The sequence below is a fragment of the Pseudonaja textilis genome, chromosome 1, assembly GCF_049901715.1.
Source record: "Pseudonaja textilis isolate UNSWEBS1 chromosome 1, rPseTex1.2, whole genome shotgun sequence".
Taxonomy (NCBI): Eukaryota; Metazoa; Chordata; class Lepidosauria; order Squamata; family Elapidae; genus Pseudonaja; species Pseudonaja textilis.
The window spans coordinates 114939773-114954972 of NC_141990.1; the positions used below are offsets into that span (position 1 = coordinate 114939773).

Here is a 15200-nt window from a genome sequence, read left to right on the forward strand (position 1 = left end):
TGAGTTTTGATGTTTAGTGTTTTATTCTGCACCAACATTCTGATTATACTTTAACTCAAAACTGAGTACCTGAGTGTCTGTAGGGCACTGCCAATAGAAATAGCAGACACAAGAGGATTAAAGACATTGTACTGTATTGCTTCTGAGGATTAAAGACATAGTAGTATATTCAGGGGTGGGATTCAACTGGTTTTACTACCAGTTCGGTGACTATATTTTGCATGCGTGTAAAAACCTTAAGCTGTGCCACCCAGACAGCTGAAAAGCACTGTGCGTGGGTGTGCAGCGTTTGAAAAGCCACTTTTTTCCTGCTTTTTCAAGCTTCGCTGAGCCATGCAAAGAAGCTGAGGTTGAAAAAGCAGGAAATAAAGGACAGATAAGAGCCCGGGCGGGTGGGTGGGCCAAACAGCAGCAAACACAGAACCAGTTTGGTGTCTGCTGCTCTTCAGAGCTACTGGTTCTATAAAACCAAGCAGAACCGGAAGCATCCCACCCCTGAGTGTATTGTTAAGACATTTACTGTACCGTTTCTAGGTGAAAATAAATCTTAACTGCCTCTCTCTCAAAATTAATACATAAATACAGGCAGTTCCTGACTTACAACAGTTCATTTAGTAACCATTCAAAGTTACAACAGCCCTGAAAAAAGTGAGTTATGACCAGTTTTTTGCACTTATTGCCACTGTAGCATCACCATGGTCATGTGTCCAAAATTCATGCGCCTGGCAACTTGACTCATATTTATAACGGTTGCCGTATCCCAGTGTCAGGTAATCACCTTTTGCGACCTTCTGACAATCAAAGTCAATGGGGAAGCCAGATTCACTTAACAACCATGTCACTAAGTCAGCAACGGCAGTGATTCACTTAACAAGAGTGGCAGGAAAGGTTGTAAAATGGGGCAAAATGCACTTAACAAATGTCTCGCTTGGCCAAATAATTTTGGTCTCTGTTGTGGTTCCCATAAGGAAATTGTTAATTAAAAATTGCTGCATTAAGGTTATGGGTTTCCTATAGTTGCTCGAAATTGAGTCTTAGAATGCTGACAGCTATAGAAGGAAAAAAAGAAGAAGGAGCGGAATCTTTCCTTTGGAATTTTCTTACCGGGTTGCCCACAGAGGAATCAGAAAATTCAAAAGGATGGCTCTGACAGCATCTTCAAAGCCCTAACCTTTTCACATGCGTTGTATGTGCAACACGTATGGCACAATCACAGCCATCATCTTGATTTTTTTGACAACATCCCCCAAACACCCCCTGCCTTTTACACATATCCTTTGTTAGCAGAAAGAAAGGTTTTCTGGAAGAGCATCGGAAAATGTTGTGTAAATGATGACTCGGGGGAGAAGGATTAAGGAGGGGAAAAGAATCTACAGCAGTTACAACCTTTTGCTACCAGAATAGAAGGAGTAATGACAGTAAATTAAACAACTGTAATGATAACAATCCGGTTTTTCCACTCCTCCTCCTCCTCATTTCAGTGTGAAAAATGCAGATCTTAGTGTAAACAAGTGGTATATGCCCGCACAGTTTAATGGTTTGACTTTTTTTTTTTTGTCTTTCTTCCTTTTGAATGCTTCCATCTATCCTGTCGTATGCTGAACTGAAGACAGAAGAAGGAAAAAGATGGGTAACTTTCCTGCAGGTTTTTTTAATAGGTGATATATAATTAGTTATAGCAGTAATATTAAATAAGTCAATTTCTTTTCTTTCAAATACAGAAGGAAATATTTTCTTTAAATGACATTGTATAGTCTAGGCAAATTAAATCGGGTAGAAAGCAAAAGTCACTGCTCTCTCCAAGACCTAGTACATAATAGGTTCAGTGTAATGTGGATAAACATTTGGGAAGCAAAACAGAAGGCTAGGCTTCCATATTCTCACATTCCTATGTAATTGGCAACAGGTCTTAACAAGCGTGTAGTTTTTCTTTTCCCCAAATGCTTGACTTTTTGTTGCCTGTATTTCAGGAACCATGGAAACCTCAAAGATGTCCTCTCTAGGAATTTGGACTTCAGAATTCTCTCATCAGCTCTATCAATGTTGAGAATTGAAACTCACACAGCTAGAGAGCAGGCAGCTTGAAGATAGTTTGTTAAAGGCTTTGCTAGACCAGGGGTCTCCAACCTTGGCAACTTTAAGACTTGTGGACTTCAAGACTTGTGGACTTCAACTGGCTGAGGAATTCTGGGAGTTGAAGTCCACAAGTCTTAAAGTTGCCAAGGTTGGAGACCGTTGTGCTAGACCAAGGCCTAATATTGTATGATTTGTTGCTGGTTTGTTCAGCAATCAATGGCAGTTTAAAAAGAAATTGAACTCCATGTGTAAAACAAGATTAGGTCCCAATCTTGCCTTTTTGTTCCTTCAGGCTGAATTGGAGAGTGGGGTGAGGGAAAAGTGCCAAGTCTTACTGAAACAACCCGAATTGTTTTCTTTCCTCTTGAGATAGCCATCACTCAGAAATCATAACCTTCATGTTCTTTTCAGAACAAAAACAAAATAAATACCTTTATATATCTCCTTGGGAAAACATCGTGTATAAAGAAAACTGCTTCCTGGGCTCCTTTTATAAAACTTTGAAACATTGCTGGAAGGTCCGTTCTCATTTGACTCACAAAATGAAATTGTCCAAGGTGCAGATTTTTTAGATCTCATGGGGCCTCCAGTTACTATTGAATTTTCAGTCAAACCTGAAAGCTTTTTTGAAGGCTTTGTGCTTCAGGGTTTCAAGTATTTTTGCAATGGAAAGCAAAATACATTCCACTTTCCAGGGCCTCCTTATCCTGTCTATGATTTGCTACTGCAGAGGACTTTAAAAAAGAATAGTTCAAAAGTACTATTTTTTTCTTTGCTGTTTGAGAAGAATGAACCTTGTACTAAAATAATTGCCTGGTAGAATTGTCATTCTCCTGGAGAATGGTACAAGGACATTCATAATAAAGTAATAAAACAAATGTGGAAATCCCTAATTCTTAGAATAGAGTCTTTCGGAAATTTATACAATATCATGCCCAGTTCTCATGAGCTGGGTGAGATTTTTAATAGCAAGGAAAACACAGAGTTTAATATTATTTATTATTATTTAATTATTTCTTATTATTATTATTTAAGAAAGACTAAATAGTTTATTTACCATTTATTATTACTGATATTTCCTTATTATTTGTTTGTTTGTTTATATCCTACATTTATTATTTTTGTAAATAAGTCAAGGTAGCGAACATACTTAATACTCCTTCCTCCTCCTATTTTCACCACAACAACAATCCTGTGAGGTGAGTTGGGCTGAGAAAAGTGAATGGCCCAAAGTCACCCAGCCGGTTTTCATACCAAAGGCAGTGCTAGAACTCACAGCACCTTTATCACAACATCAAAGTGACTCTAATGTAGATCCCAATAAAGAACAAGCCTTGTATCCTACTGATCTGTCCCTTCCTTCCTTTCTACTCATGAACTGCTGCACAAATAGGACAGAACCATAGTCATTTACATTTTACTATCCCGCTCTCAAGGGTTTATTTTATTAATGTTCCCCAGTCATTAATGCTATGTTTAATTCAGCAAAACAAAATCCTCCGTCCTGATTGTGGATGAGGGAGAATCTCTGTGTTTGCTGGAACTGAACACCAAAGCATTGGAGCTCTGGAGCATCCAGAATTCCTGATGGCATCTGTGTCCTTTTTAACTGTGTAAATAAGCACTTTGTGCACTTGAGAGAGGTTAAAAAGAGAACATTCCACTCCTAAAGGGATGGTATGGTTTTGGTGGCTACCTGAACCCTTCTGGATGCCCACTCAATCCCATCCCAGCTGCTCTGCACCAGTCTCAGATGCCAAACATCTTGGATGATTGACAAGCCTGGGAAGTTTGGGAAATTGTGTGCGCAGCACACAAAATTATCTGCTACAGTGTCCTACCAATCAATGACTACTTCAGCTTCAACCATAACAATACAAGAGCACACAACAGATACAAACTCAATGTAAACCACTTCAAACTCAATTGCAGAAAGTACGACTTCAGCAACAGAGTGATCAATGCCTAGAATGCACTACCTGACTCTGTTGCTACATCCTCTAAACCCCCACTCCTTTAACCTCAAGCTATCCACTATTGACCTCACCCCATTCCTAAGAGGTCTGTAAGGGGCATGCTTAAGTGTACCATCATGCCTACCATCCCTGTCCTATTGTCCCCATTTATTCGTACCTATTTCCTGTATTCTTACTCATGTTTATACTTATACCTATTATCTTGAAAGCAATTGACAAATCAAATAAATAAAATAAATAAAATGTCCTAAGGGAGGCAATGGACTGGCCTTGTGAATAAAACTACATGAAACAGAAGGCCACTTCAATTTAAAGTCTAATCAAAAGAGAAATATGCAAGAAAAAAAACCATTAAATCAGAGAAAAGCAATGTGTGAGACCTCTCTCTCTCTCTCTCTCTCTCTCTATACACACACACACACACACAAACAATGCTACAGGTTAATGATGCTCATTTCATATCTTTAACAGATTCAAGGACTTAAGAGACAAAAGTAATGAAAAATGTCTTCTTTACAAAAATGATAGCAATAGCACTTAGACTTCTATACCACTTCATGGTGCTTTACAGCACCTGCTTAGCAGTTTTCAGCCTCAGCCTCTTGCCCCCAACTATCTGGGTTCTCATTTTACCGAACTCGAAAGGATGAAAGGCTGCATTAACCTTGAGCCAGTGAGAATTGAACTGATGCAGTCGGAAGAATTAGCCTGCAATACTGCATTGTAACCCCTGCACCACCAAGGCTCTTGATATCTGAGTAATGGCTATATTAAGCACAGGCTGAGCAGATGTTTCACTAATCTCTTGAGAATTTTATTTTCACCAATTGTATTTTTGTTTTTACAAAGACCCATATGCCTCAAGAGTGGTATTGCCTGAAAAATTATTTGTTTTGTTTATTTTCTACATTTTAAATTGTATTCCTGGGTAAATGAGATGCACTTTCATTTTGCTGAAACACTAGTACATTGGAGTAGGTCTTTCAATAATATAGTCAAGGCATCCAACTGATGGAGTGGGGGGCTCTGAAATGTCAAGATGGCCACTACAACCATGTGATTGAAGCCAGCCCCTTTTTATTTCTGTGACGTCGCATAAAAGGTTTCAAATCTTCAATCACATGATTATGACTGTGACTTTATTTAACCCTCCCCCCCATGGACAACCTGAATAATGTCAAGCTGATGTTTTAAACTGATACGAACTGTATTACAAAATGAATCAATAGTCAATGGCATTTTATTTATGCCCATTTCCATAAGCTTTGCAGTGAAATTTAAGTCAGAAATTAGCTGGAAGATATTACTTGTTGGCTGTAGTTTAATTCAGCACCCTAGCTGTAAAAATCAGTCCCCAAATAATATACCATGTTCCTTCCTCCTCCCACATCAACAAACCGATATTCCTTTCTTCTTCCTACCCCACAGGACAAGCAGCACTGTGGCACAATATATTGCCAACTTTGAAAGAGATGGTTCAGAACTACCTGCGGATGGTACTGACGTCAAAAAAATTGAAAGCGAGAAGAGCATTCTTGGCGAAGAGAAGGAGATACCTACATTTGTACCGAAAATAGCAGACCTTCAGCAGATGGTTGCCATGCTCTTACAAGAAGATAAATCATTATTCATGGACTTTGAAACACTCCAGTTTAAGGATGGTCAGTAAGTTAGAAATGCTTACTGCAAATTAATTAATGGATGGATGGATTGATTAATGTTACTCTGATCTTCTGAAAGGAATTGGATAGTCCCCTGCCTTATAGATTCTTTGTATTTTCTTCCTCAGAAAAACGGTATTAGGAAGTTGTGGGCTGCTTTTCTGTGATATGTCATAGTTGATAACTAACTTCCTTCCTTTTTTTCCTGAATCATTCCATTTCACTGTTTTGGTGCATGTATCTGATTTCTTATTTTGAGGGCAAGCTTTGTTCCCTACCTCCCCAGACAAATCCTGGAGATTTTAGCTCCTGGATAGTGTTCCTTGTTGTTGTTGTTGTTGTTCTCCTCCATTAGGCTGACTTATAATTAATTAAGAAACCTATTTTAGATAGTAAAAAGAAAAGAGCAGCAAATTAAAACTAAAGATATGTCAGCAAGATGATTGCATTTGCTCAACTTGTTATGAGACATGCCATCCTTTTATCTCTTACTCTCCGCGTACTGCTCTTTTCCCCCAACTAGTTAATGTTATAAGCATTCTATAGAGTTGCAATCTTTTTGTGGTGCCCGCAAAAGAGGTGGTATGGACCATAAGGTGTATATCTCCAATACCAAGCTTAGCTTTCTAAGAGCTTTTTGGAGCTCAGAGGCAGGGGAAGGAAACATATGGGAAGCAGCTCTTTCTAAATTATGCAGGCCTTGAAAGGTCAAATTCCATATTCTGAATTAGGCTTGGAAGCAAATACAGAAGCACAGCAAACCAAACCAAGCCTGGGATTATATGCTTCCCAGCCTCCTCTTGCCAGAGGTTGAATTTTGTATTTGTGCTAGTGGAAGCTTCTGATGACCTTCAGAACCAGCCCAAGATAAAGTGCATTTCAGTCATTGAAGCAGGAGATTATTGAGTAAGGCCAAAACCTTATCTGAAATGGGATGCAGGGAGTTCACCAGCCTTTAGTGTAAAAGGCAGCCTTTGTGTCCACTGTTGATAGAAAATGCCATAAGACAGCAGGGTCAAAAAAAAAAACCCCAAGTCTGCCTCAATGGTTTTCATGCGGTTGTCAGCTAATTTTCAGATAACAAAAGTATTTCATATAAATACTAGGGTAGAACAGATTTGAGATGTTTCTTTTAACTGCTAAGCATTTAGTAGCATTAGTGATATTCAGCTGAATGGAATGGAATGGTGTGATCCAGGAAGCAGATGACAATGACTGACCATATTTAATTGGTATAATTTTTACTACATAAAGTATGTGATGATCTAGCTAAATAAATTGAGGCATGAAACAGTTTTATTGAATGACCAGGTTGTAATTAATTACAAAAGACAGGAATATTTTGCCTACTGCTGCTATATAGCTTCACTTCAGAGATTTTGCATAATTTGTTGCCTACCAGATAAAGAACTAACTATTCTGTTATCAGTCAAAAATTCTGTTTCCATTTATTGAGATCCTAAATTTTGGGGTGGGGGGAAATGTCTCCATTTTATGCAACCCTTTGTTGTTCCCTGATCCTTCCAGAAATGTTTTTATAGGAAATTAAAATATTCCTAAACCAGACATAAAAGGAAAAGGACTGAAAGGGGGAATTACTAGAAATACAGCAATATGTGTCCTTTGTGCCTTCTATTAATACAATTTCTGATCTATTAATGAGTCAGCTGTGATGTGTTTTGCCATGTTCTATTATGAACTGTTCTGAATGTAACAGATCAGGTAGTTGGAATTAACGGTTTAGAACTGAGCTGAAAGTTCTCACAAATTGTTTTTTTTTCCCCCGAGGAAATGTTTTGCCCTCCTTTCTAACTAGTAGGAACGTCCCTTTGCAGAACATTTGGCCAAATATTCTCCATCTCTGTTTTTTGATGTCATCAACATTCTCTCTGCAATGCTTTAGAACAATGGAAGAGCCAGATTCCTGAGGAAGAAATGAGTTGCTGCTGCTCCTTCCCTTTTTAATTGCCTTAGCATAAACTTTAAAAAGTAATTAAAGGATAAGGAATCCCTTATTCTTTAAGTTAAAGTAGCTTCATAGTAGAGCTACTGACGTCTCTCTGGAATATCCTATTGCACTCTTGGCTAAACACCTATGGAATGCTAAGTGGTCACTGCATGTATTGAAGCAGCAGCAGGAGTGACAGTTGCCAAGAATCAGGCAAATATGGCTGATCTCCCACTTCTATAATTTTGGAAACAGCATAGAATGATGCTTGGGTTGCCATCTAAATAGAAATGTCCATTTTGAATGCAAGGAACTGGAGTATGAATATGTGTATGTCATATAGACTGAGCCTAGTTGACAGGTACTTCTAGTTGAGTTTGCATTCAGTAACAAACTGAAATTGTTTTGATAGATACATAATGGCTGACCAAGATAAGATCTTTATTAGTATTTTCCTGCTGGGGAACCTAAAACTTTCTTTTGCAGCAGTGGTGGGATTCAATTTTTTTTTACTACCAGTTCTGTGGGTGTGACTTGGTGGGCATGGTTTGGTGGGCGTAGCATGGCGGGCATGATAGCAGAAGGAAACTATAAAATCTCCATTTCCTCCCCATTCCTGGGGGAAGGTTACTGCAAAATCCCATTCCCTCCCCACCCCACTAACCTGCTTTCCAGCTCTGTTCTCCTGTGCAGGGCAACAAAAGAAGACACAGTTGATCAGCTGGGACTCGGGAGGCAGAGAATAGATGAGAGCGGGGCCAGTCAGAGGTGGTATTGGCCGGTTCTCCAAACTACTCAAAATTTCCACTACCGGTTCTCCAGCACTGGTCAGAACCTGCTGAATACCACCTCTGCTTTGCAGCCACTAGTTTCACTACCCTCCCAATGCAATGGACACTTTACCACACAGTGTCTAGTAACTGTCCTTATCATCCCCTCCTCCTTCTAGGCAGCATCTAGGAAGCTGGAGGGGAGGTTGTCAAGAAGAAATAGTTGTGGAATCTGCAGTTGAAGTGGGTGGGGGAGTAATTAAGAGAGCGGCTAGCTTGAAAACACTGAAGGGGAGAAGTGGCAGAATGCAGATGCTTTTCTAAGACTTGGAGTGTTTATCTGGCTGCTCTGTAGCGAGTGGAGTCAGTCTGGCAAGATTCTTATAGATTGGCGAGCAGCAATAAAATACCACTCTGATCAACTCTCAGTGTTGTTCTGGTTCTTCGTGCCTGATGTCCACCTCGCCAGACTCCTCCCCTCACTTCAGCTACAGATTCCCCCGTAAAAATAGCCGGTGCTCTGAGCCCCTTCTAACTGTTCATATCAGAGAGTCCTAGTGGAGGAGAAAGCCAAGGAATGGCTTTTTGAGGGAAGAAGGAATCTTGAGCCCTGGTGGCACAGTGGTTAGAGTGCATACTGCAGGCTACTTCTGCTGACTGCTGGCTACCTGAAATTTGGCAGTTCAAATCTTACCAGGCTCAAGGTTGACTCAGCCTTCCACCCTTCCAAGGTGTATAAAATTGTTGGGGGCAATATGCTGATTCTGTAAACCGCTTAGAGGGGGCTGTAAAGCACTTTAAAGTGGTATATAAGTCAAAGTGCTATTGCTATTGAAGGTATTCCTACCTGCATTTCCTCTAGAGGAGGAGTCCAAATTGATCGATTTATCATTAGCAGGTAATCAGTTCAGTTTTCTAAGATAGTCAGAAGCCCCAGGATGTCATTGTGAAATGCAAGGACACCAATAGCTCAGATTAGAGCCTTAAAACGGTTTTGGTTGCCCAGTTTAAGAAGATCGCCTTAGAGTTTCAGCTGATACTAACAACAAGGGGGCAAAACAGCATTTTTACTGTTATGCTGTGTTTATAACATAGAATCCTATATAATAATTGACATACTATGGTCAGTTTTGATAGGTCATAGTTAGCTAAATTTGATCAAAAAATGACCATTTCATTTGTCTCATTTTGCAGAAATCATCAGGCCATCTACTGATATAAATAATGATATGCAGCCAATGGTAACAGATGCTCTAGCTGGAGCTGAATTGGTGGGTAACTTTTATTGTCTTTTTTCCGCAACGAAACTTTAATAGTAAATAAGATTGGCATCCCTTCAATCCTCAATTCAGCACAGACATAAATACAGGGTAGTTAAGAAAAGTAATTGGCAGCAATTTGTCTGTCATTCATCACAGGTTACTAACCAGCTGAAGAACATACACCAGTCATTTTTTTTACTGTAGGCTGAGCCTGCAGCTGAAGGACAGAAGAATAGATTTAGGTAGATTTATACATCTACCAAAGGAGGAGGGTGGACACAATAAAACAGAAGAGCATCACTATGGTGATAGTGTGGTAAGAGAAGAAGGGGTGAACCAAGGCCAACATCTGAAGTTCTGACAGCCTTAGGTTTAGTTGTCAAGATTTGAAGGGAAGGAGATACAATATGGTTCCTTGACTGCTAGGTCTCCAATACCTTGGAACAAGGCTCTTCAAACTTGGCAAGTTTAAGACTTATAGATGTCAATTCCCAGAATTCCTGAGCTAACATGACTGGAAGAGGAATTCTGGCAGTTGAAGTCCACAAGTCTTAAAGCTGTCAAGTTTGAAGACAGGGGTCTTAGAACCAATCCATTCAACAGGGGCTTTGGAAGTAAGATTTGAAAGAGTCAGATTTTTCCATTGCCAAAAGAGTAATGGTGGTAGAGATGTCCAGCTAGGAATTTCAAGTGAAAGGTCATATCTGCAGCAGTCTAAAATAGCCAAGAGTAGCTAGGCCAATTCCTGCTTTAGCAATCAAAACTTCACAGTTGTATCCTTGGGAAGTATTATGTTGGGACAAAAAGGGGGGAAATCAATGAAAGGGAAGCTGCTAAACCTTAAGCTAACTCAGCTATTGGCTGGAGATTGGATGAGTGGACTATCATGAGATGTGAGATTTAACAGTGATATAACAATCACTTCTTGTGCCATAGCTAAAAGCTCTTGGTTGAGTTCCAAGACATTTCACACATTTATATTCCTTGGTTTATAACAACAGCAAATCAGGTGACCAATCCTTTAGAAATATTTATGGACAGACTGATGGGCTAATATTTATCTGTTAGAGTATTTTGAACATTGTAGTATACAATTAAAGTAGAAATAAAACTTACTGTATTTTGGCCACATTAAAGTATAAATGAAGATTGCCACTATTTTTCTCCTCTTTTTAATAGACTTCTGGAATGCCTTTCATTTATGCAAATGTAACAACAGCGACAAAAAACTTTAGTGAAGTAGTTTACCCAGTCTCCACCATGTCTTCTACTGTCTTGGATACCACGGGGATTCTCTTTCCTTCAACATCTAAAGAAATCACCAGTCAGAAGATTGAAGAAGAAATGACAAAATATCCAATTTCCATCATCCTCCCTGAGCAAGGTAGGTTGCTAGATTCTTAGCTGAGGAACAGATATTTTCTTTTATCCTGTACCAGCAGAAATTAGAAAGTGCCCACTTACTTATGAAAAAGGTCTTCTATTTCAGCCACTGTTAATTATTGATGATCACATTCAGAATTTATATATTATAATTATTTCTGAAATAATTTAGAACCAATTTTAGTTTGAAGAGCTCACTTCCACTTCATGTTTTGAATGTTTTAGACTGGCAATAGTTCATCCAAAATGCAATTACTTCAGAAACAGTTCACAGAAAGGACCCTTTTTTCTTCTCATTTTTTTAAATTATGTCCAATTTTGTTTTTGTTCAGTCCAATTATGTTATTCAAGGATCAGAAATAAATAAGGATAAAATGACATTTAAATGATAACAATTGCCTAAAGAGACCTTCTTATGAACCCAAGGTCAGGCACAAACAATATTAAATTTCATCTTTGGACATTATTTTAAACAATGGTGAGTGGGCTCTAATCCCAAATTTAAAACAGTTACTTAAGTAACTTAAATACTGTTATTCCAAATGATGAGGATATGGTGGAAAAAGAGGGAAATAAGAAAAATATGAGATACCTTAAAATAAAGAAAAGACAATAATTTCTTGGCAATATTTTTCCTAGTTGAACAAGTATGGAGAAGTATCAGCCATTTTTGATTCACTAAAATGTAGGTGTATTTTTTAAAAATTAAGAATATTCTCATTTTAATAAATTTTGCTACTGATTCATGAGAATTTATTCCCCTTTCATTCCTCAACATGATTAGCTAAAGTTTAAACACATTCTTTTCTTTTGGAATAATTCTCTTAAAAATAAACGTTTGATCTTGGTTTAGATAAGGTTTGTCATTGTCATTACATAAATGATACATCAATTTATTTTATTAATCTCTGCAAATGTATTTATTTTTCTAAGATATAACTGACTTATGAACAGCTTCCTCCTCCAATATCAGGGTGGCCTCCTCCCTTTTAGTCTTCTAGAAAATGTGAAGATCTGGTTTTCCCCTAAAACATTGGAGCCAGGGTGTCAGTAGAACCTTCCCTGTACAGCATTTAGATAATGAGATAGATTTATTTATGTGGCTTTCCCACATTTCTAATTTATTTTTATGATAACCTATATTGGGTTGTATGTTGTTTTTTGTCATGAGCCACCTACAATCACAAGGATGAAATGGGCATTTACATAAATTCTATGAATGGATGGATGGATGGATGAACGAATGAATGTGTCTCTGTGGGAAGGCATACCTGATAACACTGCTAAGAAACAAAACATACAAATAGGAGCCTTTGCTTCCATATGGGAATTATAGCCCTCCATAATCTCCAAAATCAGTGATAGCTGTGCGTATGTAGAACTTTGCATTAGAGATTTAAATGCTTGTGCTTTCTCTGGAATGCCTATCTAGTCAATTCATTTGTTTGGCACACTCCAAATATCTAGGCAGACTGATATTGACTTCTGGAAATCAATAACACTTTTGAGTTGTAAGGACTTTTGGCATATAATCATCCTGGTCAGTGGCAGTAATTTCAGAAAAATTGAAAGTGCATCAAGATGTGCCATTGATTCCTCCTCTGATTAGAAATCATGCAATTGACTCTTGACATGTCCATGATAAGAACAATGTCAGTTGTTTACTGGGCCGAGAGTTTCCCATTCTGTGAATATGCTGGTTTCACATGTCAAGATCATACAGCACACACATCAGCCTTCTATCAATAACCTAGACTGTGATAAAATATTTCTATTTGGAAATTTGCTTTAGAAGAAAGTGTGGCTCTAATTATCTAATCCTAAATAATCTGAAGATATTTAAAAAATATTTTGGATGTACAAAGTATGGTAGTAAGAAGAGATCAATTTTCATACATTTTCATAAATTCTCTTTGATCGTCACAAGTTTATAATCATTGTTAATGTTTCTCTCACAAGTATTATTTACTGCTTGCAAATATTGTTTCTTGTTACAGGTGTGTTTAAAAATGTCATGCAGTCAGTACATTGAAGATTTTAAAAAATAAGTCCATCTATGACTTTCCTTTGGTATTTTATATTTTGATGATATGAAACTTGATATTAGGCTAATGCATATCATCTCTCTACATGTACTGCATTTGGTTTAACATGCACGTATGTTAAACCAATGGGACTTTTAAAATTAGTGCTCTATTCTGGATTTCTCCTGAAAGTTTTCAAATTCACAGTGACTTTTTTCAGCAAAACCATTTTTATGGTAATTGTATTTAGATTTTCAGTCCTAGGAATGTTACAAACTGATCTTCAACATGTGGAAAGATTTTTTTAAAATGTAATCAGAGTTGCACAGCAGGATTCTACCTTTAACCAGATACCCTTTATGATTTCTTCCATAAATCTAATATAGTAAAATGTATTCGAGCCAATTAAAATGTACCATGACTGATGGTCCTGCATACTGTACATTGAAAGGAACACAGATAAACATTAGGAGAAACAACTATTGCAATCAAATCAGTTTGGTTAATGCTTTTTAAAAAAATAATAATTGTTTCCTATCTTTGTTCTTGTTTTTTTTAGGAATCTTGATTTATTCTTCCATGCCACTTCTGCAGGTGTTACACTTTGTTAGTTTTTGTAAGCCTCATACTACAGAGTCTAAATTTCTGGGTATTAAATTAACCAATCAAAGGCTTAGTCATTACTATCCAATCTATATATCCTACACTGCCCACAACAGCAGAAATCCATGTTTTAAACTTCTCTTTTAAGCTTTAATATGGACTCTTACTTCTTCCATTACAGGATAAACCATATTGTTAAATATTGAGCTGCTAAAATGTAATTTTAAAAGGCTGGAAATGCTAACCTCACTCACAAATATACATATATTCTCAACATGCCAAAAGCTTTAGAGGTAAATGCCTCTATTTCCTCTTGAGGACAAATAGCTTGTGCTACAAAATGACATATCTAACCGCTACTCAGATTTGCATTGGCAATGTGTATAATTTGAAAGTCAATGACGTACACGCTATACTTTTAAGTTTTGGTTTATTAAAAAGTATTCACAGAACATAGAATTCCCACTTCAGTATACATTTCTCTGTTGCTCAGTTCCAAGTTGTCTGAGCTCTCTTTCTGAGCTCTCTGAGCTAAGCTTCCAGAAGTGATGTGTGTGGGCCAGAGCCATGCCACAAAGTGTGTTCATCTTTCCCTTTAATGAATCCAAAGGGCATTGAAAAACATACAGCAAAATGTAAAGTTTTTTTTCCCCTCATCCTATACGCTGATACCTAAGGACAGATTTGTACTCTTTGCTTGGCCCATTGCCACCACAAGCCACCCACCAGTTCTTGTGTGCTATTCCCTTATTGCAAAGGGAACCATTTAATGGATGTGTATTTATGCAACCATCCAGTTGTGCATATGTAAAATACAGCTGTGGGAAACCTGATCGATCTGAAGATTAATGGAAGCTAAAGGAGAAGGCTCCCTCCCCCCAAAAAATCACTTCTCAGGAGTTGTTTTGTTTTGTGTTTCAAAAAGGTTTCCTAGTGGTAGTGGTGGACTGTTCTCTTCAGTATATGTTTATGGAGATTCTCAGTCATCCAGGTCATGGTTGTCCCAAAGTTGCCTTTTCAAGAGGCAACTGAACTTCACAGAGCTGAAGAAGCTTCTTGGATGAGAAGTGAAACGTCTTTAAGGAAAAACCAGAAAGTTCAGTTGCATCTTGAAAAAGCACTTTTGGGGCTTCTCTTTAGCTATTAACTTCTGAAAGAGGTTTCTGGTCAAGAACATAGCAGGGAAGAGAACTTTACCACTTTTCCTCCTGTGCCTCAACTCTAATAGATGCTTAGCTCATTTTTTCCATCTCCACTTATTATTTGTATAGTAAAAATATGCATGTCTATTGCTTTCCAATAATGAACAACTAATTTAGTTTGACATGAAATCTGTTTTTAATTGGAGTTGAACTTTTATGATCTACCAATTTAAGCATTCGTGTGTGTGTGTGTGTGTGTGTGTGTGAAAAGTTGACTTAGATATTAGAACATAATACAAGCTGAAATATTGAGCATAAAATGGAACTTCTTGATAAAAATGCAAGGGATAGCTCA

General features: G+C 37.8%; 1 protein-coding gene across 4 annotated transcripts in view; it reads left to right on the plus strand.

Moving 5' to 3' along the window:
* The window catches only part of IMPG1 (interphotoreceptor matrix proteoglycan 1), an 87674-nt gene that overhangs the window by 53712 nt on the left and 18762 nt on the right, over positions 1-15200 (plus strand). For all 4 annotated transcript variants that reach the window (XM_087915132.1, XM_087915120.1, XM_087915113.1 and 1 more), the window contains exons 9-12: positions 1610-1630; positions 5481-5713; positions 9626-9702; positions 10873-11077. In XM_087915132.1, coding sequence (XP_087771258.1) covers positions 1610-1630; positions 5481-5713; positions 9626-9702; positions 10873-11077 — 536 coding nt within the window. The remainder of the gene's footprint in view (positions 1-1609; positions 1631-5480; positions 5714-9625; positions 9703-10872; positions 11078-15200) is intronic.